Source organism: Ictalurus punctatus, chromosome 1 (genome assembly GCF_001660625.3).
Source record: "Ictalurus punctatus breed USDA103 chromosome 1, Coco_2.0, whole genome shotgun sequence".
NCBI lineage: Eukaryota > Metazoa > Chordata > Actinopteri > Siluriformes > Ictaluridae > Ictalurus > Ictalurus punctatus.
In genome coordinates, this window is record NC_030416.2 from 4,397,000 (window position 1) to 4,424,919 (window position 27,920).

The window sequence follows — 27,920 nt, forward strand, 5'->3', positions numbered from 1 at the left end:
AATTTAGAAGCTTCTGTTTTAAAATCAGATATTGTATCTAATCATAAAGCATCACATGTAGCCTTACATGAGCCTCAAATGATTACTATTACTATTATACTAACATTCCGCCATTTCGGTCAGCTTCCAAAATGAGAAAGCGTTAAAACTGAGAGCTGCAGTAGCGTAAGTTTCGCTAACATGCTAGCAGCCATGTAAAAATGAAGCATTCGCTGTTATTTTTGTTATTTCTGATTATCAACATTGGAAATCCTGGAACAAAATTTAAATTAGCTTTAGAAAATATATAAAGGCATGTAATTATTTCAAATACATAGTGATATGTACAGTACAAGCTTTGATATTCAGTTCAATTTTATTTGTATAGCACTTTTTAACAATGGACATTGTGTCTCAAAGCAGCTTTACAGAAACATAAACACGGGATACAGATTTTAAGTGTGTGAATTTATCCCTATTGAGCGAGCCGGTAGTGAAGGTGGCGAGGAAAAACTCCCTAAGATGATATGAGGAAGAAACCTTGAGAGGGACCGGACTCAGAAGGGAACCCGTCCTCATCTGGGTAACAACAGATAGTGTGAAAGTAAAAGAAAGTTCATTATGGTTTCAACATGAAGTCTCTTTGTTGAACTAGTCCACTGTTTACCAAAAGAGTCCTGAGTGCAAAACTGCAGGTGGTAATTGCAGTCCAAACTTTACCATCCTAAGCAATCTCCAGGCTGTAGCCTCCAGTTGATGAGGGCTCCATCCAAAGGTAGGGCATCAGGATCATAGTTAGCAGCCTTGTAGCAGCTAATACCTGATTCAGTTAGTCTAGAAATCTGTGTGGTTTGATTATTATTATTATTATTATTATTATTATTATTATTATTATTATTTTAGAGTTTTGTGTTTTTGTTTCCCTTGGTATTAGAATCAGACGTATCTTACTTTCAGCTCATTAGCATAGAAACTGCTTTTCACAATGCCATTCACAGGTCCATCCATAACACTTAAGGAGTGTGTATTGAGAAACGCTGCACTGTATGGAGTGACACAGATGTTGATTCCTTTTTTTTTTTTTTAAAAAAAGAGACATGCTAACAGCAGTAGTCCAATCAGGTACATATCCTACATTTGATATGTGAAAGGGGACACAGCCACCTTTTGTTAATCTCCAAGCAGAAACAGATGGTCACCCTAGACTAAGCTAGCTCATCGAGGAGCGAACCAAATATGCTCGATAAAACATGAAGGTCAGCTTAAGGATCTAACCATTTGGCTAACGACCTCGGAAATTGCTGTATTAATTAAGAAGAGGCTTATTTAGGAACATGGCCGAGATGCTGAGCAACGAACCAGACTTTCAGGATAAGGTAAGCCGAACCTACAGGTCTCAAGTTTATCTTCGGTCTAATCAGCGCTTCAGGGTTATACAGCTTTTAACATCCGAGCAAAGTGTGTGTCTTTAGCCTCACAAAAATGGTATTCCATGATAAGTAAATCAAAAATATTTCTATAGTTAACTGTATATTTTTAAAATAAAGGGTTCTTTCTATAGAAAGAAATCATAAAAAAACAATTTCTGGCAACATTTTTGGGAAGACTCATGTATGGGTGTGATAATCAGGTGTCTACAAACTTTTGGCCATATAGTGCATGGTATGTTGACTAAACTTTGGAGAATACTAAGTGCCTTGAGCGTATGAGCTTGTGAAGTTGAATATTATTAGCAGGTTCCTTTATCTAGTTTGTGGTAGCTTGTTAGCTCCTGCTAACCAATTGCTATAAACACATATGTATTTACATTCAGCTGTTGTATAAAACAGTGTCATGAAACTGTGTTAATATGTACTGTAGTTTCCCAGCATCATCTTCCATTCAAGTGAATATGTACATACTGTATACTGTATGTGCTTAAGTTAAGTGGTAACTGTGTATACTACTTTCTTACATTAGAAGTTAAGTTACTTCACGTAGCTACTGTAGATGGTCATACAGTGTTTCCAAACACCTGAATTTGTGATCAATACACCCGCAGCCTAAACTATTGCCACTGGCTTTTGGCCAAAATGAGAATTAGACACTTCACCAACACTGTGTAACATCACCTTCAAAGGTGTTTGCAGCAATAATGTTTCACATACACAATTTATGTTTTACTAGATCCAGGTGTGTGTGTGTGGTCTGTAAAGGTATTTAAATGCCAGAAGTACAGGTAGAGTTTTCGTTCAAGGTGTGAGCATTTCCTGCTCCAGTACTGACATCAAATATCTATCTAGTACAGTGCTGTTTCCTAAACCTGAGACACTGGCGTCAGGATCCATGATGTCTCATGTGTTTAGGAAGCAGCTTTGGAAGCAAAGTGTGTCCAAGGTTCTGAAGGTAAGACCAAGATATGCGTTAGACACTTTTCATGGTGACATTCCAGACTTCGATTTAGCTTGTGTTCACCACAGGAAGCCTTCATACTTGCATGATGAAAGGTTTCGTCTTTCTTGGTGTGTCCAGATATGGTGTGTCCATGTGTGTTGTACTTTTTCGCTTTCATTGGTTTTAGTTAATATTGGCTTGGAGTAGATCTCTATGTCTTTTGCAATTATAGTATTTGTCAAATAGTAATTGGTTGATATTGCCTGTGTTTCTGGTTTTCTTGGCTATTTGTCGCATGGTCAAACAGTTGAAAAAAAAAAACCTGATGTGAAATTGGTGTAAATTTATGCAATATTGGTTTAGAGCACTGGTCACCAACCTTGTTCCTGGAGAGCTACCTTCCTGCAGGTTTCATCTCCAACCAAAATCTAACACACCTGTTTTAATGGTAGTGGTGCCTCATGGGTTAAGCCTCTGGGTTACTGATCAGAAGGTTGGGGGTTCAAGCCCCAGCACCGCCAAACTGCCACTGTTGGGCCCTTGAGCAAGACCCTTGATCCTCTCTGCTCTAGAGGTGCCATGTCATGGCTGACCCTGTGCTCTGACCTTAACTTCCTAACAAGCTGGGATATGTAAAGAAAAATAATTTTACAGTGCTGTAATATATATTTGACTCTTCTTCTTCTTCTTCTTCTAGTTAATCAAGAATTTCTTAAGGCAATGATTAGATAGTCAGGTGGGCATGATTATGGTTGAAGGAATAGGGTTGAATGTGTTTGTTTCCACTTTCAACCATTACACCACTCTATGCCATATCCTCTGTTGGCATGGACCAGTGTGTTTGTTTGTGGTCATCAAGTTTCAGGGTGTTGCGTTCTTGCTTTGAGAAAGCCACCTTGACATGGGCAGGTTTACTAGGCAACAGTTGCTGCTGTGTGATATTGTTTCTTTCTAACTGAAGAACAAGAGGAGTTCCACAGGTCAGTAACTGGGCTTGCTTCCGCTTGCTCAGGCTTGTCTTACCGTTCCCTTGGAGCATGACCTCAAGTTGGACCATAAATCTTCACTCTGCTGTCTTGCTGTTTGACTAGATGTCTCTCAGCTCAAGTCAGCCAACCATGTTTTGATCAACTATGGGAATACTAAAAATGAAGGTAAATCTTGAGGACATTGTATGCGAATGCAGACCGCATCATCAATTTAGTAGACTGTGGCATGAAATGTGAAACTCTACAAAGCAGAAATCTCGGAAAACATGGGCTAGAGTTTTGAGTAACTTTTAATTTATGCTAGAAGTTCACACCATCTTGTTGAAGATCTAGGAGTGGACTGTAAATGGAGAAAATGGAGGAATGAGATATCCTGGCTGGAATCACCACAGCAGACGCTCAGCTTTGGAAGGCCTTGGAAGTTGCAGGAATGTGTTGAATACAATGACATATATTGGTGACAATGTACTAGACATGGACAATATGTAAGAAATAAACCATTTGAGGGGCATATAGTTGGAGGCAAATTATTGTTTCAACCCCAAAGTTGATTATTTTCCAATAAACGTAATAAAAATAAGCAGTTTAACCTCACGGTATATTCCAAATATAAAAGTGCAGCAATCTATGATTTGAAGTCGATCAAGCAAGGTTTACATTAGTTAGTCTTTTTATGCATATATTTATACAGGAGCACGAGTAGGCTACGGATGTTTTCCACCCCTGAATTCATTTACGGAAAACTCTGTCCGTATAAAGCTTGTCCGTATAATTGAGGCTCATTGTTACATTTAAGTTAGTTCCTTACGTTAAAACAGCTATAAAAAGTAATTCCCTGTCTGTCGTGAGTCTAATAATGCAACAAAAAAAAAGTTACTTAGAAACAGCAAAGCCTTGGAAAACAAGTATCCACACTTATGGACAGTCAATTTAAGTTGTTTTTTAAATTATTTTTAAAAATATAAGATGTAAATAATCTCTAAATCTCTATTGTGATTTATGGCATATGACAGATGCTTTTATCCAGACTTACAACTTGCATTTACCTCATTTATACAACAGAGCACTTGAGAGTTAAGGGCCTTGCTCAAGGTGGTGGTGGTGCTGGGATTTGAACTCATGAACTTCCAATATGTAGTCTAATGTCTTTAATATAATATTTTTAATATAAGTGATATTTAGAAAAAGCCATTTATATGATGAGCAATTTTAAATAATATAAAACATCTAAAGAATCTGCATAAGTTTTTTTTGTTTTTTTTTAATTATCCAGGAAAGTGTTAAAATTACACCCTTTACAAAGCACTGCCAACACCTGTCGACCAGTCAGAATTGAGTATTCAACAGTGCTGTGGTATAAAGGACAAAATATCATACTGTCATACTGAAAAATGTGACCTCTGTAGAATATTTACATCAAAAATATTTAGTTTTATCGAGATGTCACTAACAAAAGAGTTGTTAAATGTTAAATGTTATAACCTGCGAAAGGTTTTTTAACAACATTTGTATATATATATATATATATATATATATATATATATATATATATATATATATATATATATATATATATTAATAAAGCATTTAACAAGAAAAAAAAGACATGATTGGTACAATAAATATTGACTTTAAATTCGAGTTGCTCAGCATTCAGCGTACAGTAGACATTTTTACGGGCATCCAGCATGATGGTGTTTCTATTACTTCAGAAAATGCAGATCCACATCTAGCGTACAATATACAGGTAGATTTATTGGCTTGCTGTTTTTTTAAAAAAAAAATTTAAACAGTGTTTCCTAGCAGCCCAGGCAAGCAACTTTTACAGTCTCCGTCTTTTAACGAGAGGCCCCAATGAGTCTGGTCGGCCAGTTTTCGGTCTTTGTCCTATTGTGTCTGTCTGTCTTTACGACGTCCTAAAATCCACTTGCAGAAGAATCCCAAGCAACCGGTCAATGAGCTTGTTGAAGTTGGAGCAGAAAACAGGCGCTGGAAGCTAAAACACTCATGGTTGCTCAGTCGAGCAGAGTTTCAGAACGTGTCCGCAGCGTGACTCGGAGGAACCTGTATTGGATGAAAGGAACCTGTATTGGATGAAAGGAATTGGATGTCTGAGAGTTTGATTTTTTTTTTCTTCACCTGGAGTTTTTTTTTGTCCAAACCCGTGTACGATGAGTGACTCGAAAACAGTCCAGCCTAAAGTTCAGCTTCAGTCGTCTCTGATTTCGAACAGTCAGATTACAGCAATTAAAGTATGTAGCCTGTCTTTGCTGTGTTCAAACTTGAAACACTGCTAACTGAACAGTTCCGACGAGAAAATTTGTTGTTTATTTGTATTTGTGATTGATCGAACCTTTCTGAGTGGAGAATGAGCGTCAGCATTTTTTAGCTAGCTTCTTGCGTTTTATCTTTATTTATTTATTAATGTATTGTCACACATTTGCTGTTAAATTGCACTTAGACTTTTTTGCACTTAGTCTCGCAAACTAGACTTTTAGCGTTCTAGTTTTACAGAAAGACGCCATTTGACTGACAAACCATCAAGCACAGACGCCATTTCCTCACCACTAATGGCTTCAGACTGAACTTTCTAATAACTTTGAAAGAGTTTTAATGTGGATGTTTTACCAGCGACTACATCCTGCTCTGAAAAGCTAGAAACTGACACACAAGTTGCTAATGAGATGCTTTTTGGCTGTGGACGAGGCAGCCCAAGTGTTAGAATAATGACAAATAGCTGGCCTTGTTAGAGGTTGCTATTTACACTAACTTCACCCAGCGTTACGCAAGGCACTGCATGCTACTTTAGTAATATTTATTAAAATGATCCCACTGAGATTAACTTCTACTTTTATTGTGACCTTTCATGTTCCTTTCAAAATTGGATGTTAGAATTGCACACCAAATCCTCATTATCCTCAAATAAATACATTTTTATTAAGAATAAAACATTTGATTAAGAATGTTAAAACAAGCAGCCTTCAGTTGCAAAAAACCCCAAAAAACAAGACTGTAAATCCAGACTAATTAGCATGATCTCAGTCACATAATTCCCACTCGTGTCCACAGCAACCGTGTTTCGGATCACCCGAAACCTTCCTTTGGAGACGTTGGCAAGCCATCTAGATTTTGTGTTCTTATTACTTTTTTAATTCTGTCTCTCAGCAAAAGCTGAAGGAAGAGCGCGAGTCGAAACGAGCACGACTGGATGGCAGACACGACTACGCACTGAGCATCGTGGCTTCCTGCACGGGCCTGGAGAAGGCGGAGGTGGAGGACGCCATTTTGGAAGGTGCTCAGGTGCGATAATAATGACTCCCAGTGTGTCACCGAGTTGCTTTCAGGTCTGTCCGGTCCACAATGCCTACAATGACTAAAACTCTAAACCTGTTTCAATTCCTTTTCAGATTGACCGGATGGAGCAGTTTTTTGCTGCTGATGGTCTTCCACACCTCATGTTTTATTATCAAGACACAGAGTCCACGGAATCAGGTTAGTGCATGATGTAAAGTGTGATTACCTAATAATATGGTTAATTATTGGGATATACGTAGTCCAAACTTAGGCGTCCTTTTCCGACAGCTGGCTTGGATGGCTAGGAATGATCATTTTAATTTCAGCTTGTGCTCAATCATGTGGTCATATGCAATGTATTTTATTGCCAGGTTTAAAATACTTAATTAATTGCGGACTAAAATAAAGTATTAGAATGTATATAAACTTACAGGAACACTTGATTAGCTTTATCTGTCTTTTCACGTCCGGTAGCTGTTGCTTCCCCTGCGATCCGCAGCAAGAAAGCGAAAGTGTTTGTGACAGAGGGCACTGACGTCGCTCTGACCGGTGTGTGTGTTTTCTTCACACGGGCAAGTACTTCCAAGGCCGTCACTGCCGAGAACATCCACAGGGTACGTATGAACAGTCCAACACTATTATTCATTTTGTTTTCCCTTTCAGAAGCACAAATTCAGTTTATTTATACTTCTTACTTACTTCAGCTTCAAAATGTGATCATTTGAGATGTTTTCCTTGATTAACGTAGTTCTGGAAGACATCGGCGCGACTCGAATCAGACATGGCAACTCAAATCACTGTTTAATCCACCATTTGAGGTCTTTGGGCATACATTCTAGACTCCATGCTCATCATCGAGTTTTGCTTGTGATGCTTTGTTATTTTTTTTTTTGTATAGTAAAATCTAAAAAATGTTGTAATAAATACAAATAAACGAGTTCATGCAACTCAAAAAAGGAAAGGATAGAAATTTTCCATTGCATTTTGAGTAAAACTGGACTGATTTGATTTTGATTTAAAGATTCAAAAATATAAGTCATCTAACTCATGACCTTTGATGACCCCATGAACATCATGAACTTTGTTTCTTTTAATTAAAACATACAAAATCCAGCAAAGTACCAAAAATTAACCAAGGCAACTCAAATAGTAACGCAACATAACTGGTCAATTTCCTCTTTTGAGTAATCTGAGCAAATTGCTTTTTCAGACTATATGTTAGGTTGTGTATAGATCTTTTTTTAGTCATTTTCTTTTATTTTTAACATTTTCTTTTTTTAATTTTCATTTAAAACTTTGCTACATAACTGAAATGGGAAATTTTCCTTTTTCTATTTGAGTAAACTAAACATTGATCATTTCTAGACTTCATTTTTGGAGGCATATGTGTAATCTTTGTCATTTTCTTTTATTTGTAGTATTTGTGTCATTTTATTTTAAAGCTGAGTAACTAAAGTGCTAATTAACAACCCAAGACTCAACTCAAATGGAAAACGGATATGATTTTTCTTTCTTGATATGAGTAAATTTGTATGTTGGACTATATTTTTAGAAGTAATTTTCTATTCTTTTCAACCACTTGTAAAGTTCTTTGTAATAAAAAAAATACCATAAAATGAAACAAAGCAGCTCAAATGAGATAAAATACAAACAAACAAATAAACTCTACAGACTGCTCTTTTTAAATTTTTGCGCTTTGGTCTTGTTTAGGATGTGAACTTCAACATGTTGGACACGACCGGAGTGGGTTTGCTGAAGAGTGTGGAGCAGCTGCTCTCCGAGATCTTCATTCCCACACTGAGGAAGATGAACCATGGCTGGGGTGAGCTGTCCAGCCCTCAGGCTCATTCGGTTAAACAGGATTTTATCAGCTCTCTAGAGAGCTTCGTCGCTGTGCTCACCGGGGCACAGGAGAGCCTGGAGGAGAAGGTGAAGCATACACACACACACACACACACACACACACACACACACACACACACACACACACACACACATATGCCTATTATGCTGATATCGATCCACTTTCTTCTGTGGAAAGAATTTGAAATGTGAAAGATTGGAATCTATCTATGAGGTCATTTTTCATACAGCTTTTAGCCCCATAAATTTCTATACTGTAAAATATTGATGCAGATGGTAGCCCAGGGAATACACACACACACACACACACATACACACACACACACACACACAGATTAAATCTGCCATCAAGGACAGCCATATAGACAGCTTCAGTAGAAAAATGCTCATGGGACTGTACCTATCACTCCAATTCAGTAATTCACCATGGACATGAACAGTGGGAATGTTAAAAAGGCCTTTGGTAAAAGTCACATTTGCAGTAAAATGGCCTTTTTTCCCCCCTGATCTCCCAGGTGAACCTCAAAGAGTGTGACACCTTTGATCTGAAAACCCTTAAAGGCCCCTCAGACTACACAGCAGTGGCCAACAGCACCGAAGCTATGGAGAAGATTGAAGCCTGTATGAAGATCTGGATCAAGCAGATCGAGCAGGTAAAAGAAAAGAGGGAAATTAATGTGAGCAGTGCGTTGACCGATCCGAGATGGTCTCATCCATCGCAACGTTCTTGTTCTCGTTCATAAGGTTCTAGCAGAAAGTGACCAGCTAAGGAAGGAGGCTGACGATCTGGGTCCTCGAGCCGAGCTGGACCACTGGAAGAAGCGCATGTCTCGCTTTAACTACCTTCTGGACCAGCTTAAGAGCCCCAACGTCAAAGCCGTTCTGGGCGTCCTCATGATAGCCAAATCCAAACTCATCAAGGTGGTAATTCTCCAAAGCTCAGCTGTAATAGTTGTTCATTCCTGGTGCTTAATTACGGGGCCTACTCACCGGCTGCCTTTATTGGTTTGTTCTTCCAGGCTTGGAGGGAACTGGACATCAGGATCACAGATTCAGCAAATGAGGCCAAGGACAATGTGAAGTATCTCTACACACTCGAGAGGTTCTGTGACCCGCTGTACAACAGTGACCCTGTAAGACAAACAATAATGTTACACAACCATTTATCCAGCCAACAGGCCTTTCTTATTCATATACTATAATCTCTTATACTGATACTTCATATATATTTGTTTCTTAACACAGGTGTCAATGGTGGAGGCCATTCCTGGGCTCATAAACGCCATCCGGATGATTCACAGCATCTCCTGTTATTACAACACCTCAGAGAAGATCACATCCCTTTTTGTTAAAGTAAGAGACGGAGGTGTATTGTAACGTTTTGTATTACTTTTTCGATCCAGTCAAAATATAGACCATCGCTGATACTGTACAAAACCATTGATTTAAAAATGATATTACATGGTATTATGTCACTTGGGGCAAGTATATGATGATTTGGCAATGAAAAAAAAGTTTTATTGAAATACACCTTCTATTGTGATGAACCGTTTCCCAGTGCAGCGAGAGCTTCTTGATTTTATTTTTAATCTCCATGTGCTTTTCTTTATGATATGGCCATATGTTTTATTTTTAGTGCCAGTCCTTTCCCTGCCCATGTCCTGTCAGTGGTTTGTTTCTCTAATGTGTGCACTTGTTCTGTGTTCAGCCCTTAATGAAGTATTTAACCCTGTTGTTTCCTTTCTTCTTTGCAAAGTCTTGCCAATCACATTCTGAATTTCTGAGTGTTGTTTCTTGTCTATCGGTTTCTGACTAGTGCCTATGTTGACATGTTTTGAGTATGGATTATCCTTTTTAATATTGCCCGTCTGTGTTTTTATAACCACACTATGAAGCGATTGCCCATAGATTAACCATAATAAACACTGAGTACACGCATTCTGCCTCTAAGCACATTAAATAAAGTCTATCTCACCCAAAAGCTGTGTAAATGGGGGTACAAAACATTGTGTAACATAGATTTAATTTTTAATATTTGAGCCATAAAATATTCTGGTCTTGCCAAAAGACCTGGATAAACTGTTTTTTATTTTATTTTATTTTATTTTATTTTATAATTGATTCTGATACTCAGACTAAACCATAGCTTGCTATATTCAGGTCACAAATCAGATGATAACAGCTTGCAAGGCCTACATCACTAACAACGGTTCAGCCACAATATGGGACCAGCCTCAGGATGCGGTAGCAGAGAAGCTCCGAGCAGCCATTCGTCTAAACCAGGTAACAGAATATTGCATGGTAGATTTACTTATGGTGATGGTGAATGTCATTTACTTTTTTAACCAGTACATTTTTTCAAACTACGTACATGTGTAATTCTTATGAAAGCATGCAATTGTTTATCAGGAATACCAGAAATATTTCCACAAGACCAAGCAGAAGCTGGAGCAGAGTACATCAGAGCGCCAGTTTGACTTCAGTGAGATGTACATATTTGGCAAGTTTGACACTTTCCAGAGACGCCTGAACAAAATACTCGCAGCGTTCAGCACCATCAACACCTACTCAGCCCTGCAGGACTCTAAGATCGAGGGTCTGGAAACAATGGCGACCAGATTTCAGGTTTGCCCGTTGAAGATAATTGCAGTGTTTTATTTTTGATTAAATGTTTTCTTTTACCAGTCTGTATGAAAATGTGTGTAATCATTTAATGCATTTTAAAATAATTATTTCCGAGTTCATACACCCACCACACCATTAAAGAGCATTTCAGTGTGGGGTCTAACCTTTATATTTGTCTCTTTACTGCCCCTAATGGACAGACTGCAGAAATGCAAGGAAAATGGGAGGTAACCTGAGGAAAAAGAGTACTTTCTGTTGGTCATTAGATGTAGTGCATGTCTCATGCTGTTTCTAATGCATGTCTTTGCATGGTAAATGGCACTGCACTTATATAGCGTTTTTTTAACCTTAGCAGTTCAACAATTCATTCACCCATAAGACGCTAACTTGCCATTGGGAACAACTTGGGGTTCAGTGTCTTGCCCAAGGACACTTCGGTATGTGGAGTCATGTGGGCCAGGAGTTGAACCGTCAACCTTATGATTAGTGGAGAGTAGTACAATTAGTGGACAGCCCGCTCTACCACCTGAGCAATAGCCACCCCATGGTGTAACCAAGATGACAAAGATTCAAATGTGTCCTTTTACCTTAGTCTGAGCTCACTACTGTGCTCTTTTTTATAACATATAGATTTATTTTAGTTAGTTTTCTTTTTTCTTTTTTTTTCTTTCTTTTTTTTTTTTTTTTTTACAGGAAATTCATTTGAAAGAGCCACATAAAAGGGCAGTCTCAATAGAGAGCTAGTTACAGTGTACCGTTATATTACCTTCAGGCCATTAACATTCATCTCATCTTCCCATTACAATGCAGAGTTTATTCACCTCCAGCTTTTAAATTTTTAGAAAGACGTTGCGGAGGTGTCTTGAAAGGCAGTGGACAGTATGCTTGGTGAATAATTGAACAAATGCCGATTAAGACCTAATGCAATCTTCTGTCCTTTGTAAAAGCTGATAGTCTGTAACAGACAATGAATATTTTATAGTGGGTTGCTGTTCTGAGCAACCATATACGGCTAGATAAGCTAATATACAGTTTAACTTTATTAAAACCAATAACCCTAATTAACCAGACCATGAGCTAATGGTAGACTACATGCACTAACATGCTAATAAATAATGAAACATGCAACTGGTTTAAAAGCCTAAAGGAATGGTATGGGAGGAAATGAAACTTGCTTCAAATGTCATACATCAGTCAAGATGTCTACATTTGGTGTCTACATTTAGATTTAGAACCAAAAGTTTAATGTAGCTAATAAAAGTCACATTTACCAATTTGCAAACTGATATGTGGCAAGTCAATCTTTTCTTTGTTCTCCAAAGGCAGAATCCTTATTGTCCATATAGCAGGGTTTTTTTTTGTTTTTTTTTTGACAAATGACGCCATTTTGACCTGACCACATTAAAAAATAATAATTTCCAGAATTATAATATAGGGGTACTGTAACATTTGACCATTTTATTATGTCAGTAACCTACAGAACAGTACATATATGTAACATAAGTGACCTAAAACCAAAGGAACATACAGTCATCAGGAAATTGTTGGCTTTTTATTTTATTTTATTTATTGATTTATTTTGACATATTTGGACAATCAAACATTTGATCTTGTTTGAAACAGTGCCTATTAATAAAGGTGATACACTATCTAGTAGCATAAAATTTACATTTTGTAGTAATTTTTACAATATAATTGAACAAAAAAAAACGAGGTCAGTCACATGGAAAATGTATGTACACATCTACATTTATCACACCTTCAAATCCATATAATTAGAATCAGATGTTCAAGATTGGGTGCCAGTGATTAGAACCTGCTTAGGGAGTGCAAGTTTCTTATTTATACCCCTCTCATATCTAGTGTCTGGTGTTCCCTTTGTTATTGAGGTGTGTGGTGCCATCATGCCGAGATCTAAAGGGTTCTGTAAGACCTTCAGAAAAAAAGGTTGTGGATGCCTATGAGTCTGGCAAGGGATGTAAAAAGATCTCCAAATTATTTGAAATACATCATTCCACTGAAAAGAAAATCATCTATAAATGGATTTCAAACGACTACCAATTTGTCCAGGACTGTCCGTCCAAGCAAATTCAGCCCAAGAGCGGACTGTCTAATGCAAAGAGAAGTCTCCAAGAACCCCAAAATTTCATCACAGGATCTGCTAGTAAGTCTTTCAACTGTTGGTGTCAAAATGCATGCGTCTACAATCAGAAAGAGATTGCACAAATTTGACCTGCATGGGAGGCGAGCCAGGAAAAAGCCTTTGCAAGACTACAGTTTGCCGATGAGCATATAGGCAAAGAGCAGGCCTTTTGGAATAGTGTGCTCTGGACAGATGAATCAAAGATAGAGTTGTTTGGCCATAGTAACAGCAGACATGTTTGGCACAGACCAAAGTCAGCTTTTCAGGAGAAGCAGCTCATACCAACTATGAAGCACAGTGGTGGAAATGTTATGGTTTGGGGTTGCTTCGCTGCCTCAGAGACTGAACAGCTCGCATTCATTGATTCAACTATGATTTCTGCATCATATCAAAGAGTGCTTGAATATCATGTGAAGCCATCTGTCCGAAAGGATTTGAATCCCATTGAAATGTTGGGGGGGGGGGGGGGGGGGGGGGGGGTGTTGAAACAGGCAGACATGCAAGAAACATGCAAGAAAACCCTCAAACATCTTGCAACTGAAAGAATATTGCATGGAAGAGTGGTCAAAAATTCCCACAAGCCTGGTGGACATTTATGCAAAACACCTACAAGAAGTTATTTCTCCTAAAGGAGGCAATACTAGCTTCTGAGACCAAGTGTGTGCTTACTTTTGATATTTTTTCTATTTATACAGTGAGGGGAAAAAAGTATTTGATCCCCTGCTGATTTTGTATGTTTGCCCACTGACAAAGAAATGATCAGTCTATAATTTTAATGGTAGATTTATTTGAACAGTGAGAGACAGAATAACAATAAGAAAATCCAGAAAACGCATGTCAAAAATGTTATAAATTGATTTGCATTTTAATGAGGGAAATAAGTATTTGACCCCCTCTCAATCAGAAAGATTTCTGGCTCCTAGGTGTCTTTAATACAGGTAATGAGCTGAGATTAGGAGCACACTCTTAAAGGGAGTGCTACTAATCTCAGCTTGTTACCTGTATAAAAGACACCTGTCCACAGAAGCAATCAATCAATCAGATTCCAAACTCTCCACCATGGCCAAGACCAAAGAGCTCTCCAAGGATGTCAGAGACAAGATTGTAGACCTACACAAGTCTGGAATGGGCTACAAGTCCATTCCAAGCAGCTTGGTGAGAAGGTGACAAGAGTTGGTGCGATTATTCGCAAATGGAAGAAACACAAAAGAACTGTCAATCTCCCTCGGCCTGGGGCTCCATGCAAGATCTCACCTGGTGGAATTGCAATGATCATGAGAACAGTGAGGAATCAGCCCAGAACTACACGGGAGGATCTTGTCAATGATCTCAAGGCAGCTGGGACCATAGTCACCAAGAAAACAATTGGTAACACACTACGCCGTGAAGGACTGAAATCCTGCAGCGCCCGCAAGGTCCCCCTGCTCAAGAAAGCACATATATATACCCGTCTGAAGTTTGCCAATGAACATCTGAATGATTCAGAGGACAACTGGGTGAAAGTGTTGTGGTCAGATGAGACCAAAATGGAGCTCTTTGCCATCAACTCAACTCGCCGTGTTTGGAGGAGGAGGAATGCTGCCTATGACCCCAAGAACACCATCCCTACCGTCAAACATGGAGGTGGAAACATTATGCTTTGGGGGTGTTTTTCTGCTAAGGGGACAGGACAACTTCACCGCATCAAAGGGACGATGGACGGGGCCATGTACCGTCAAATCTTGGGTGAGAACCTCCTTCCCTCAGCCAGGGCATTGAAAATGGGTCGTGGATGGGTATTCCAGCATGACAATGACGCAAAACACACGGCCAAGTCAACAAAGGAGTGGCTCAAGAAGAAGCACATTAAGGTCCTGGAGTGGCCTAGCCAGTCTCCAGACCTTAATCCCATAGAAAATCTGTGGAGGGAGCTGAAGGTTCGAGTTGCCAAACGTCAGCCTCGAAACCTTAATGACTTGGAGAAGATCTGCAAAGAGGAGTGGGACAAAATCCCTCCTGAGATGTGTGCAAACCTGGTGGCCAACTACAAGAAACGTCTGACCTCTGTGATTGCCAACAAGGGTTTTGCCACCAAGTACTAAGTCATGTTTTGCAGAGGGGTCAAATACTTATTTCCCTCATTAAAATGCAAATCAATTTATAACATTTTTGACATGCGTTTTTCTGGATTTTCTTGTTGTTATTCTGTCTCTCACTGTTCAAATAAATCTACCATTAAAATTATAGAATGATCATTTCTTTGCCAGTGGGCAAACGTACAAAATCAGCAACACTTTTTTTCCCTCACTGTATTTCTGTTGAATAAATGATTGAAAAAAGCTAATTTTCCTTGTGGTTTTGTTCAAGTTGACCAACTTTATTAATAGGCACTGTTTCAAAGGGGATCAAATGTTTTCTTGTCCAAATATGTAAAAAAAAAAAAAGAAAAGAAAAAAAAAGCCGACACTTTCCATGGGGTGTACTTATTTTTTTCACATGATTGTAACTTGCTCTGACTTAGCAGTCTAGTGGGAAGTGCTGTGATGTCATAGGAATATCCACACTGGGGTGTGGAAATCATACTTGATGCATGATTTTGCTTGCGTGTGCTGCGTGTGTTGCTGCGTATCTTAAGTAAACCTGCAAAAAATTCAAAAGCAGCATTCACTGAAGGGCACGTCAGAGCCAAAACACCCCTCTCCATCAGGATTTTAATTTGAACTGTGAAATGTTTAAAGCACAGAGACATTAAACACACTGGTGAGCTTTGTTTCTCTTACAACCTTCTACAACTATCATGATTGTTGTCATGATTGTCTCAGATCAAAAACTCTGACCTTTTTGAAGAAGTATTTTTTGAATATTGAAAATAAAGAGGTCGGGTATGCGAAACAGACCTATTGGTACATTTGATGGCAACATGAGAGGTTTTTAAAATTCAAACACTGTAATAGGAAAAAAAAGTGTATTAGGAAACCTGGTTAGTTACGCCTCTAGATCGTCTAGAATAGTAAATAAGTACGTGATTTGAGACACAACACTTGTTCATTTAAGGGAGAAGCCATTTTTTAACATCACTAGCATGTCAGGATAGTGAAAGTTCCAATCATTTGCAAATCAAGCGACCCCACAGGGGGTCACAATCCCTAGTTTGGGAACCCCTTCCATAAACTCTATGCAAAGTTTGGGTAAAGTACATTAGCCTTCTAGATCTAGTACAGAACTATGACTACAAAATGTGGACCCCGAACACTTAGCCGTTCAGAAAATTTGTGTATATATAATTTTCCTCCAGTCATTCCTTTAAAATGGTGCTATTTATGCCAATGGCAGTTGAAAGAAACCAGATTTATTTACTGTCTGAGTCAAACCTATGTTGTCTTTATCCAGAATATCGTGCTTGCGTTGAAAAATAAGCAGTACAATTTCTTGGACCAGAGGAGGACTGATTTTGATCAAGACTATGAGGAGTTTTGTAGACAGACCACCGAGTTACATGTAAGTAAATCTTTAAGGAATACTTACAGAGAACCACAGAAGTTTGTGAAGGAAACATTTAAACTGCAGCCATTTGGTTCCAGAATCAACTAAAGACATTCATGGACAACATATTTGACAAAATCCAGAGTACTGAGAGAGCCTTGAACGTTCTGAAGAAATTTGAAAGGTGAGATATCGTCATTGTACACCATGTGAAAATATTCACTATTATTTACCAGAATATATACAGTTTTACTCTGGTATCTACAGGCATCAAACTCTAAACCGTGATGCTATCAAATTTCTGTCAAATTACTATCTGATTTTGTTGCCCAGACTTGGCATCCCAGACCTGGGCATCGGTGAAAAGTACCAGAGGGTCCTGCAGAACTACGGCCGCGACATTGAGATGGTGTCACGAATCTACAACAAGCAGAAGATGGACCCGCCCATCTCCCGAGGCCTCCCTCCCATCGCAGGGAAGATCCTCTGGGCTCGGCAGCTGTACCGGAGAATCCAGCAACCCATGGAGCTCTTCCAGCAGCACCCAGGCGTCCTTGATACAGCCGAGGCCAAGCGCATCATACGCAATTACAACCGTGTGGCCAAAGTGCTGCTGGAGTTTGAGGTGCTTTACCACCAAGGCTGGATGGCTCAGGTTAGATTTACTGTTATGACACCAGTCAAGGTATTGAATGAAACGCTGTAGCATCGGTGTTAGATTCAGCTATATGTCTTTTGCTGTCAGTTGTTTTGTGAGTTTTATTTTCAAACATAAATCCTGGACATTGTTTTTTTGCTTCGCTACTCATACATGAAGTCAAAGCACATAACTGTTGTTTTCTAGATTGAAGTGGCTAAAGTAGGCCTGCAGGCTTCTCTGCTGGTCAAGTGTGCAGAAAGCCGGGAGTTGTACGTAAACTTTGACCCCCAGATCTTGACCCAGATCCGCGAGACGGACTGCATGAGCCGGATGGGGCTTGATGTCCCACCGTTTGCGACAGTCTTACAGCAGCGACAGGATGTCCTGAAAAAGAACTACAACAAACTCCAGGTTTGTTGGGGCAGGGTTATGGTTTATTTGATGCTGTGAGGCCTGGCTGTGGTTGGGTGGTTTTTGAGATCTCATAAATAGCAAAAGAGTCTTCTTTTCCCCTCCAATGAAAACTGCAGATGAGCCATTCGACATATGAATCAAGAATGATTGACAGTTGCGCAGGTGTTTTGAACTCTCTGATTTTAACTGATGACAACCTGGAAGCCCCACCCCTTCCTGCCATTTTACATTAGTTATCTCTCAGTTTTCCCTGCTTGAAAGATGCGCTGATGTAGCACTCCTGATTTCTGTCAAGGTGAATGGAGAAATGTTTTGGGTTCATTAATGTAAAAATAAATAAATCGGTGTAAGTCTCAAGACATTTTGGACTATTTTGAGATTTTTATTTGTTGGCATCCTTAATAAAAATATTTAACTGATGTTAAATATATACTGAATTTTTCTTCCATGTTTCTGTAGTAACAGGCCAGGATATAGCTAATTGATGTGTCGTTTTGCACTCTTAGTTGGTACTATCTGAGAACTCCAGAGTTAGGGCGAAGATCCAGCCTGCTTTTGAGCAGCTGCTCACACCACACGTGGCTAAAGTGGACGAGGTCATCCAGCCAGGCCTGACCTCACTCAACTGGGTCTCGCTGAACATCGACAAATACTATGACCGCATCACCATAGCGCTCGGTAATAAAGACCAATAATAATCCTCAATAAATGTCCAAATATATATATATTTCCACATGTTTTACATGTCCCATATATTTCTCCTACATATTCCCTGCATGTCTGATACACAGTATGTCTCAAATGTTCCATATACATTATGTCCCCTCATATGTCCTATATGGCCTCTACATAGGAAATGAAAGCTGAAATTCTGATCTGTCAACTCATATTAATGTTGTAACCTCAACAACATACCCCCAAAAAAGAGAATTGGCGTTTCTAACCCCTAACTCTGTTCCAATAATTTCAGAGGGGACTGTATGTACCCTACATTATATGCCTTACATCTCCTACAGAGATAGAATATATGACATAGTACATATATAACATACATTATACAAGTACTATAAGTATTACACTCTGCACTATAGGCCATATAGGACTATAGGATATACATTTCTGATACATATCTCCTCTGACTGTGGCCAGAGGACTTGGAGCTGCTCCTGGACCGGGCGAATGACTTAGTGCAGTTCAGGATTGACGCTGTGCTGCAGGAGATGAGCGGAGCCACGCTGTGTGCGCTGCCTGAGGACGAGCCTGTCACATGTGAGGAGTTTGTACAAACCACCAAGGTACGTCTGTCACATTTCCACACATTTACCTGCAATAAAATACCTGCAAGAGTACCGTACCAATGTATTTCCAAATTCGTTTAAATCTCATTCAGTTCTTTGCCAATTTGTATTTCTTAAACACCATCACACTTTCACTCATACTTTTGAACATTGCACAGTCAAATAGTACTAGCATTTTTAGCATTACCATTCAACATGTTCTGCATATTTTGTTAGTAGTGAGTTTTAACCGATAAAGTGGGTATGTGGTTGTGTTTTTATATTGGCACAGGAGCTTTGCATTAAAGGAGCCCAGCTGCTGCACCTAAAGAGTTCTCTGGTTGAGGAGGCAGCCAATGAATTGATAAACATGCTGCTGGAAATCGAGCAGAAAGATGAAGAGGATGAGAAGAAGGGTACAGACGAGAGCAGAGCTGAGAGCAAAGAGGGACCTGCAGACAGCGATGGTGAGAGATTGGATCACTGAGCTTCATGGAAGTGAACAGTAAACTTCTGTATGATGTACAAAAAAAAATAAATAAATAAAAAGAGGAAAGGCATTCAGACCAAGAGACAAAATTCAGTGAGAGAAGTTTTAAATCCAAAAAGGAAAGCTCCTTGTATTCAGAGTTGTGTCACACACAAAATATGACAGATGATGTCCAGAGTGTTGGACAAAATGGCACAGGTGGTATACAGTATGTTGTACATACATGACTGTACCAAACAGCAGATTGCATACACATTATGACGGACAGAATTGAACAGACACCTTAAAGAGTATGATAGGGAATAAAGGAAGATTCATACAGAACATGAGAGACAATACAGGGCTGAGAGTGGGGGGGCAGTATTTCAGGGGGCAGTATATTCAGGGGGCAGTATTTCGACTTTTATTAGTGAATGTTGTATAGAATATGGTGGACAAAATGGTATAGACAGTGTTCAGAATATGTTGGACAAAGCAGGACAGATGGTGTACAGAGTATGGTGGACAAAATGGAATACACGGTGTACAGAGTGTGATGGACAGAGTGTGGTGGACAAAGTTGAATACATGGTGTAGAGAGTATGATAGACATAATGGTGTACCACGTATGTGGATAAAATTGAAGAGATGGTGTACAAAGTATGGTAGATGAAATGGGATAGACAGTGTACAGAGTATTGTAGACAAATTTGGACAGACAGTGTACAGTGTGTGGTGGACAAAGTATGGTGGACAAAATGGGATAAACAGTGCACAGAGTATGGTTGACAGAGTATGGCGGACAAAATGGGACAGACAGTGTACGTCTGTAACCGTCTATAACCTAATCTATAATCTGTTTTTGATAGATAGTGTAGTGAACGTAGACAGCGGTGGGCTGAGCACAGACACAGAAGAGGCCATTTATGGGGCAAACGTGGAGAGTTTATTTAAATTCTGTGCGGGTGCACTATAGCGGCAGTCACGGGAGGAGCGCTCTTTCCCTTTTGTGCACCAGTCGCCGGCCTGTCGTCACAGTACCCCCCTACAGCTCCGAGCCTACTGCTGCTGTATCTTGGGCCCACAGTGCATCACGTCGTGAGAGGCCATGTGCGTTCCCAAGTTGGTCCCTGCCCTGTGTTGGACCTGAAAAGAGAAGTTCTGCAACGAAAGGAACCATCGCGTTACCCTGGCGTTAGTGTCTTTGCCCTTGGCCATCCACTGCAGTGGAACACGGTCTGTCGCCAGAATGAACTGCCGACCGGCCAGGTAGTAGCGCAGCTCCTCGATGGCCCATTTTATTGCCAGGGCCTCTCTCTCCATGGCAACATATCTCCTCTCAAATGGGGACAGCTTCCTGCTGATGTAGAGGACTGCGTGTTCTTCTCCATTGAAGGTCTGCGAGAGGACGGCGCCCAGCCCGGTCTCGGATGCATCTGTATGTACTGCGAACAGAAGGGTGAAGTCTGGGTTATGCAGTACTGGGGCGCTGGTGAGAGCCTCTTTCAGAGCTTAGAACGCCTGCTCCGCTTCTGCAGACCATTTTACCCGGTCTAGCTGGCCCATCTTTGTGAGATCTGAGAGGGGGGAGGCTACAGAGAAGAAATTAGGCACGAACCTGCGGTAATACCCTGCCAACCCCAAGAAGGCGTGTACCTGTTTCTTTGATGTAGGCCGTGGGTAGTCTTTAACCGCCTCAATTTTCTTCGCCTGTGGTTTTAGTAGGCCCCGGCCAATACGGTAGCCTATGTACTGTGCCTCGGTCAGCCCCAGGTGGCACTTTTTGGGGTTGGTTGTCAGTCCGGCCTTCCAGAGCTCCTTCAGGACCTCCCCCAGGTGGAACAGGTGATCTGAACAAGTGGAGGAGTGTATGACGACATCGTCCAGGTAGGCTGGCTCACCAACTCCATCAGCTACTGTCTTTGTGTGGGGGTGAGGTCTTCACCCTGCTGGACCAAGGCACCCTCATTGTGATCTGTTTCTAGGGCAGTGAACGCAGACAATACTGGAGCTGGCTCCATCCACTTCTTCAGCAGGTTTATGTGGTACGTTTTTGTCTCTGCTCACTTACCGGGCTGCTGCCTGTCGATAGTTTACAGCGCCCCTCCTCTCAAGGACTGTATATGGGCCTTGCCACGGACTAGGAACTTACAGGAGCTGTTTGGTACTAGCAGGAGTACCCAATCGCCAGGCTGGAACTCCCATGGTTGCGCTGTGCGGTTATCCACTCTTTTCTGTTCCTCCTGGGCGGCTCTCATATGTCCCTGGATGATTGGGGCCACTTGGTTGATCTTCTCCTGCATCTCCTGTACAAAGTCGATGACCGAGTGGAACGGGGAGGGCTGTTCTTCCCACGCTTCCCGTGCCACGTCCAGTAATCCTCGAGGCCACCATTCGAAGAGGAGCTCGAAGGGTGTGAAGCCCGTGGATGCTTGGGGGCACTCCCAGATGGCAGGATACGCAGGGACGTAGGGCAGGAGGCGGTCCCAGTTCCTTCCTTCCTTGTCTACCACCTGGCACAGCATCCGCTTCAGGGTTTGGTTAAACCATTTGACGAGCATATCCGTTTGTGGGTGTTAGACGGACACCTTCAGGTGTTTTACCTGCAATAGCCGTCTCAGATCAGATATTCGTTTCGACACAAAAGGCATGAGCACCAGTTGTTTAACGATGTTGCGGGAGGTGGCTTTATGTAGTGGCACCGCCTCGGGGTACCTGGTGGCGTAGTCCACTTTGACCAGTATGTATTCATGACCCCGGGCGGATTTTGGAAGTGGCCCCATGAGGTCCATGCTGATCATCTTGAAGGGGAACGCCTATGATGGATAGAGGGATAAGGGTCGCTGGTGGGGGCTTCCTCTGGGCAACACGTTGGCACTGGGGGCACTGTTGGCAGAAGCCCTGGACCTCTGTGTCCATTCCCGTCTAGACAAAGCGGTCCTTCAGCTTTTCCAGCGTGTTTTGTGTCCCAGGTGGCCCCCGAGCAGATGGGCATGGGCCAGCTGCATCAGTGTTTGGGTTCTGGTCTTGGGGACTACCAAGAGATCCACAATTTCCCCTCTGAGGCTGGTCCGGTGGTAAAGCAGGCCTCCCCTGACTAGAAAGTAGGCAGAGGGGAGCCCCTGGTCTGGACTCTGGTCGACACCTTCGATCTGACGCACCTGGGCCCAGCAATGCTTCAGGTGGTCGTCCTCTTTCTGCTCTCGCCCGAAGTTCTCCTGCCGGTTCACCTGTTGGAACACAGACGATATTGGGTTAGTATATGTGTGCGGCTCACCTTTTTCTGAGGCGTCCCCCTCGTCTTAAGCCAGGTAGGCCTGCTGAACTCGTGCCTCCTTCGCTCACTGGGGCACCCTCCTGGCCTTGGGAGCTGGGCTGGCCCGGAACCCAGGCCAGTCTCTTCCCAGGAGCAGTGGTACTGGGAGGTCATGGATGACGCCCACTAGCTGTGGCCAGGTGCCTGCTCTACCTTTATTTGATCCATGGCCACCTTCTCTGCAACCTCGGTGGTGGTGTACTGGTCTCGTTGGAGCCACCGCTTGGTGTTGCGCAGGAGGGCGTCCATCTGTCTGTGTGGCTTGGCTCCAGGCCTGTAGCTCCATTGGTGGAACTCCACCACCGCCTGGTGGGGGGTTCACCCACACCATGCCAGGATCTACCTCTTTACTTCTCCGTAGTCTGCTGCTTCCTCCACAGGAGGAGGAGAGCAGCAGGCTGAGGATGTGTGGCCACTCTTCGATGCCTCAGTCTTCTTGGTGAGCGACTTGTTCGAAGGCCTCTAGGTCACCCCGGGGTAAGGCGGGGAAGAAGGCGCCGGGCTTCTCGGCCGGGGTCAGGGAGAGGTGTGGTGGCAGCAGGGGTCATTGTTTTCTGGGTTTTCCAAGATTGTTTTCAAAGCTCCCGGGTTGTGACCTGCAGGCTTTGGGCGAGCTGCTGCGTCATGGCCTGCTGCTAGAGATTGGTCTCCACCAGGTGCTGCAGCATAGGATTCTTTTTTTTTTCTCCGATGTGGGTTTTTTAACATTAAAAAAAAAAAAATTAAGTGGGTGGGTCTGTGCTCATGCCCGCATCCTCCACCAGTATAGCGAACCTAGACAGGTTGAAGGCTGAGCACAGACACACAAGAGGCCATTTATGGGGCAAACATGCAAAGTTTATTTAAATTCCGTGAGGGTGTGGGGAGCAAAAGAGGTGCAGTGGGGTGAAGTGCTCAGGCGCTGGTGTCATCCGCGGGGCTGTCGGGGCGTTCCTGAGTGCCTGATATCCTGTTCTGCAGTCAGGCAACACCGCAGGTGCAGCCAGGGGGCGAAATCCGTAGTTGAGTCTGAGTCATCTGCAAGAAACACAAAACAAATTGTTATGCGTGCCTCGGGATTCCTGTCTCCCTATCGGAGGATGGCCCTTTTATACTCTTCCGGCGGCTGCTAGATGGTGGTCAGCGGCCGCGCTGATTATTTTCTGCCAGCTGTGCGTATCGGCGGCCCCACCTCACAGCCACACGCTCTCCGGCTGTCCAAAACATTGGTGGCGCTGAAGCGGAACTGTCTCTTCAGCACCATAGCTGCAGTCACGGGAGGAGCGCTCTTTCCCTTTCTCAGCCACTGGCCTGTCGTCACAATAGACAGATATATAGACAGACAGATAGACAGCTTTTGTGTTTTTGTACTTTTTTAAATTACTTTTCATAACTTTTATGATAAAAAAAAACCTTTTATGACTTTTATAAAACTATATAACAGACAGGTATGGAACATGAATGATCAAAAAATGATTCGGAACATTATAACTACTTTGAACAAGAGAACTAGGCTGTAAAAACATGGACTAATTTACATGTAAAACATGTTGCGTTCCATTTGTCTTACGTTCTAAAAACAGTCGCATGTGAATGGTGTAAATTGGGAGGAAGGGCGCGTCTCGTTATCCATGACATTGTTAAATCTCCGGCTCTCGGCTCCACATTGAACAGAGCAGATGCAGAGAGAGGTGTGAGTGCAGCGGGAAAGCAAAACCTTGCGCTTTCAGGAAAATACTGCCAACATTTGGAAAGCTGCTAAAGTTTGTCCAAAAAGTCACTAATAATAGTACCCAAATAATGCCCTGTCTGTGTTTGTTTTTCTTGAAAACATTTTGCGCCCGCCTTCCGATCTCTCAGTGCTCCCGAGAACCACTGGTGTACAGAATATGATGGACAAAATGGGATAGAAAATGTACAGAATATAGTGGACAGAGTATGGTGGACATAATGGGACAGATAGTGTACAGAGTAAGGCAGACAAAACAGTTAGTCTATATTAATAATTATATATTCATTTCATTAAAAAATGCAGTACATTTTCATGGTACAGTAAGTATTGCTTATTTGTTGTAATAAACTTCAGCAATATTTTACTTTGAGTATTATGTTTTCATTCAGTATTAATAAAAAAACTATCGGTTGATTAATCTGTTATCAGCAGGTACCTCGGTCCATCGGGCGACCTCTAGTACAGAGTATGGTGGACAAAATGGGAAATGCACTGGTGATAATGGACAAAAAAAGGACAGATGTACTGGATAGACTTTGGTGGACAAGATGTGACAGATGGCATGCATAGTAGGCTGGAAAAAACCCCAACTGATTGAGTATAGAGTATAGTGGACAAAATGGGATAGACACTTTTCAGAATATAATGGGCACTAAAGGGACAGGTGGCATCAGCTGACTGCATTACACTGACTCAGAGTTTTGGACTCGGACATCCTAAATTGGGCATAAACTCCTTTTAGGTCTTACAGGAAATTGTTTATTTTAATTTGAACTCTCGTATTCACTTTCTCCCCAGCAGATGAGGAGAGTAAATCTGACATGCACGCATTGTCCCGTAACACAACCACCCTAAGCGCAGGACCTTCCTCGCCTCTGATGAGGAAGAAGAGGAAGCGACACATGATGGAGGTCATGGAGGAACAAGCCCAGGAACTTCTGTCGCACTTCAGCCACCGCAACTTGGAAGCGCTGCTCCGACTGACGCGCAACACACTGGAGGCACTGCGCAAACGCATCCACACTTCCTCGCTCATGCACTTTCTGGGTCAGCAATGTCAATTCCTGTCCAGATCTGTCCATTTTTGGTTAACGTAGGAAAACTTTATCATTAGAACAATTGAGTCCAAAAAAACAATACAACTGTACTAATATTAGTCAAACGTGACAGTGATGGACTCTTGTCTGACAAATCTAATTGGGATAAAAAGTTGAATTTATTGTTACGGTGTTAGAGTTGTGATTAGATTTCAGCTGGAGTTACTGTAAGATCAACAGTGCATTAGATCCATCATCATCTAATAATCCAGTATAACGATTGGGTGGTTCTGTGCTAAAGACAGAAGGCTCATTTCTTCTTAAACATTAATACATTCTGGGTGAATATCAGCCTATTAATGTTTCATAACATGGACTGCTTTTTTTCTTACATTCCACTGGTGGCTGACTGGAAGCGTGCAACATTAATTTTAACATCACGTCTGAGCAACAAACTTAAAAGAAAAAAAAAAGAATACCACAGGTTCAGTTTTCCACTTTCATGAAGTTTGCTGTACTTTTTCCAAGCATTTAAATTATGGAACTGTTCCGCAGGTTGTGTCACTTCTCTTATTCCAGAACGTCCAGTGCTCTCATTACTCTCACAGTGCTGACCTCCATTCCTCATTTCCCTATGCAGCAGAGGCTGATACTACTAGCAGGCAGAAGAGCGGCAGGCAGCGGCCAATCTTCCGAGCGGGAATGTGTCTCTCCATCCCCAACATTGTCATGATGCCGGCTTTGGAAGAGATCCAGCAGGGGTTAAATAAAGCCGTAGAGTGTGTGGTCAGTGTCAGCAAGGGTGTCGGCCAGTGGAGCAAGGAGAGAATATCGAAGGTAGTATTGTTTCCTTTGGCCAGTTAAAAAAAACAACCTAAAAGTTCTTCACTTATGAAAAAGAATTGATAGTACATTGATAAGTTGGGCTATGAATGGCAGTTTGGTCAAAATTATTCGCAAAAGCCTTTACTCAGTTAGACAACGTCGGTTATACAATATACTAGCATATTTAACATGCATAATGTTGTCACTACTGTCATTAGTGGTCACTGCCACCGCTACTGTCAATAGCATCGCTACCTTCAATAGAGTCACTACCATCAATAGCATCACTACTGTCACAACTGTCAATAGTGTCACTATCACCATATCTCCATCTTCAGTAGTGCTATTATTGTCACTACTATAAAAAATGTCAGTACTGTCAGTACCTTCAGTAGTGTTATTACTACTACTACCATCAGCAGTGTGAATACTGTCACTACCGTCAATTGCACCACTTTCATTAATAGTAGCACCACTGTCAGTAGAGTCACTGTTGGCAATAGTGTCACTACTGTCACTACCTTCAACAGTGCTATTACTACCACTACCGTCAATAGTGTCACTACATTCAGTTGCTTTATTACTTTCACTACCATCAAAAATGTCAGTGCTGTCACTAACTCACTACCTACATACACACGGCAGCAGTGAACCGTTTGAGGGCAAACAAGAGAGCACGGCTGCGTCTGAAACCACATACTTACCTACTATATAGTAGGTGAAATACACGTATTTCGGTTACTATGTAGCAGGTAAGTACGTGGTTTCGAACACAGCCCGTAGCTTCAAACAGTCGTCTATTTGCATGTATAGCATCAAATTAAAATTGAAACACCCAAAACTGTATACGATACCATAACGTAGACGAACTCTATGTCGATACGTGAAATTCTGGAGGGAACGTCGGACGGCGTGACGTGGGGACATAATGACGTGTGCCATTAATCCATCTATGTTCTATAACATGTAAACAATATTCTAAAAGCAACTCATGTAAACACCTTAATCAAAATATCATCTTATTCAGAATAAGGTCAATAATTAGATTACTGCTGTCCATGTAAACATCAGTGGAGTCACTACCGTCACTACCTTCAATAGTGCTATTACTACCACTACTGTCAATAGTGTCACTACCATCAATATTTTTACTACTATTACTACCCTTAATAGTACTTCCATTAACAGTTTCACTATCATCACTACTGTCAATACTGTCACACAGGTAAAAGCCAAACAACCATTTCATTTTGTTGATTTTTCGAAGTGTGTATAATTATGCTGAAGGAAATCTTAAAACCTGTGGGTCAAGAGTAGAGATCGACCGTTAATCGGTTTTGCCGATCTTTTTCCCAATATTTAAGCATTTTTCCATAATCAGTTATCGGTTTTTGTAATATCGTGTGGGTGAACAAACTCACGGAATCACGTAATGTTACCTCATTGAAGCTTTTTTAAAAAAATTTTGCACTGGTGTATAAATAAGAAAATTTGTTACAAATA

At 41.3% G+C, this 27,920-nt stretch overlaps 1 protein-coding gene across 1 annotated transcript in view; it reads left to right on the top strand.

Moving 5' to 3' along the window:
- The window catches only part of dnah5 (dynein, axonemal, heavy chain 5), a 106,280-nt gene that overhangs the window by 8,187 nt on the left and 70,173 nt on the right, over positions 1 to 27,920 (top strand). The window contains exons 2-21 of the mRNA XM_053679503.1: positions 6,507 to 6,641; positions 6,749 to 6,833; positions 7,110 to 7,249; positions 8,346 to 8,564; positions 9,014 to 9,151; positions 9,243 to 9,419; positions 9,518 to 9,631; positions 9,744 to 9,851; positions 10,659 to 10,781; positions 10,908 to 11,123; positions 11,324 to 11,350; positions 16,636 to 16,743; positions 16,827 to 16,912; positions 17,062 to 17,383; positions 17,573 to 17,779; positions 18,289 to 18,460; positions 18,932 to 19,077; positions 19,352 to 19,526; positions 25,357 to 25,602; positions 26,233 to 26,429. Coding sequence (XP_053535478.1) covers positions 6,507 to 6,641; positions 6,749 to 6,833; positions 7,110 to 7,249; positions 8,346 to 8,564; positions 9,014 to 9,151; positions 9,243 to 9,419; positions 9,518 to 9,631; positions 9,744 to 9,851; positions 10,659 to 10,781; positions 10,908 to 11,123; positions 11,324 to 11,350; positions 16,636 to 16,743; positions 16,827 to 16,912; positions 17,062 to 17,383; positions 17,573 to 17,779; positions 18,289 to 18,460; positions 18,932 to 19,077; positions 19,352 to 19,526; positions 25,357 to 25,602; positions 26,233 to 26,429 — 3,141 coding nt within the window. The remainder of the gene's footprint in view (positions 1 to 6,506; positions 6,642 to 6,748; positions 6,834 to 7,109; positions 7,250 to 8,345; positions 8,565 to 9,013; positions 9,152 to 9,242; positions 9,420 to 9,517; positions 9,632 to 9,743; positions 9,852 to 10,658; positions 10,782 to 10,907; positions 11,124 to 11,323; positions 11,351 to 16,635; positions 16,744 to 16,826; positions 16,913 to 17,061; positions 17,384 to 17,572; positions 17,780 to 18,288; positions 18,461 to 18,931; positions 19,078 to 19,351; positions 19,527 to 25,356; positions 25,603 to 26,232; positions 26,430 to 27,920) is intronic.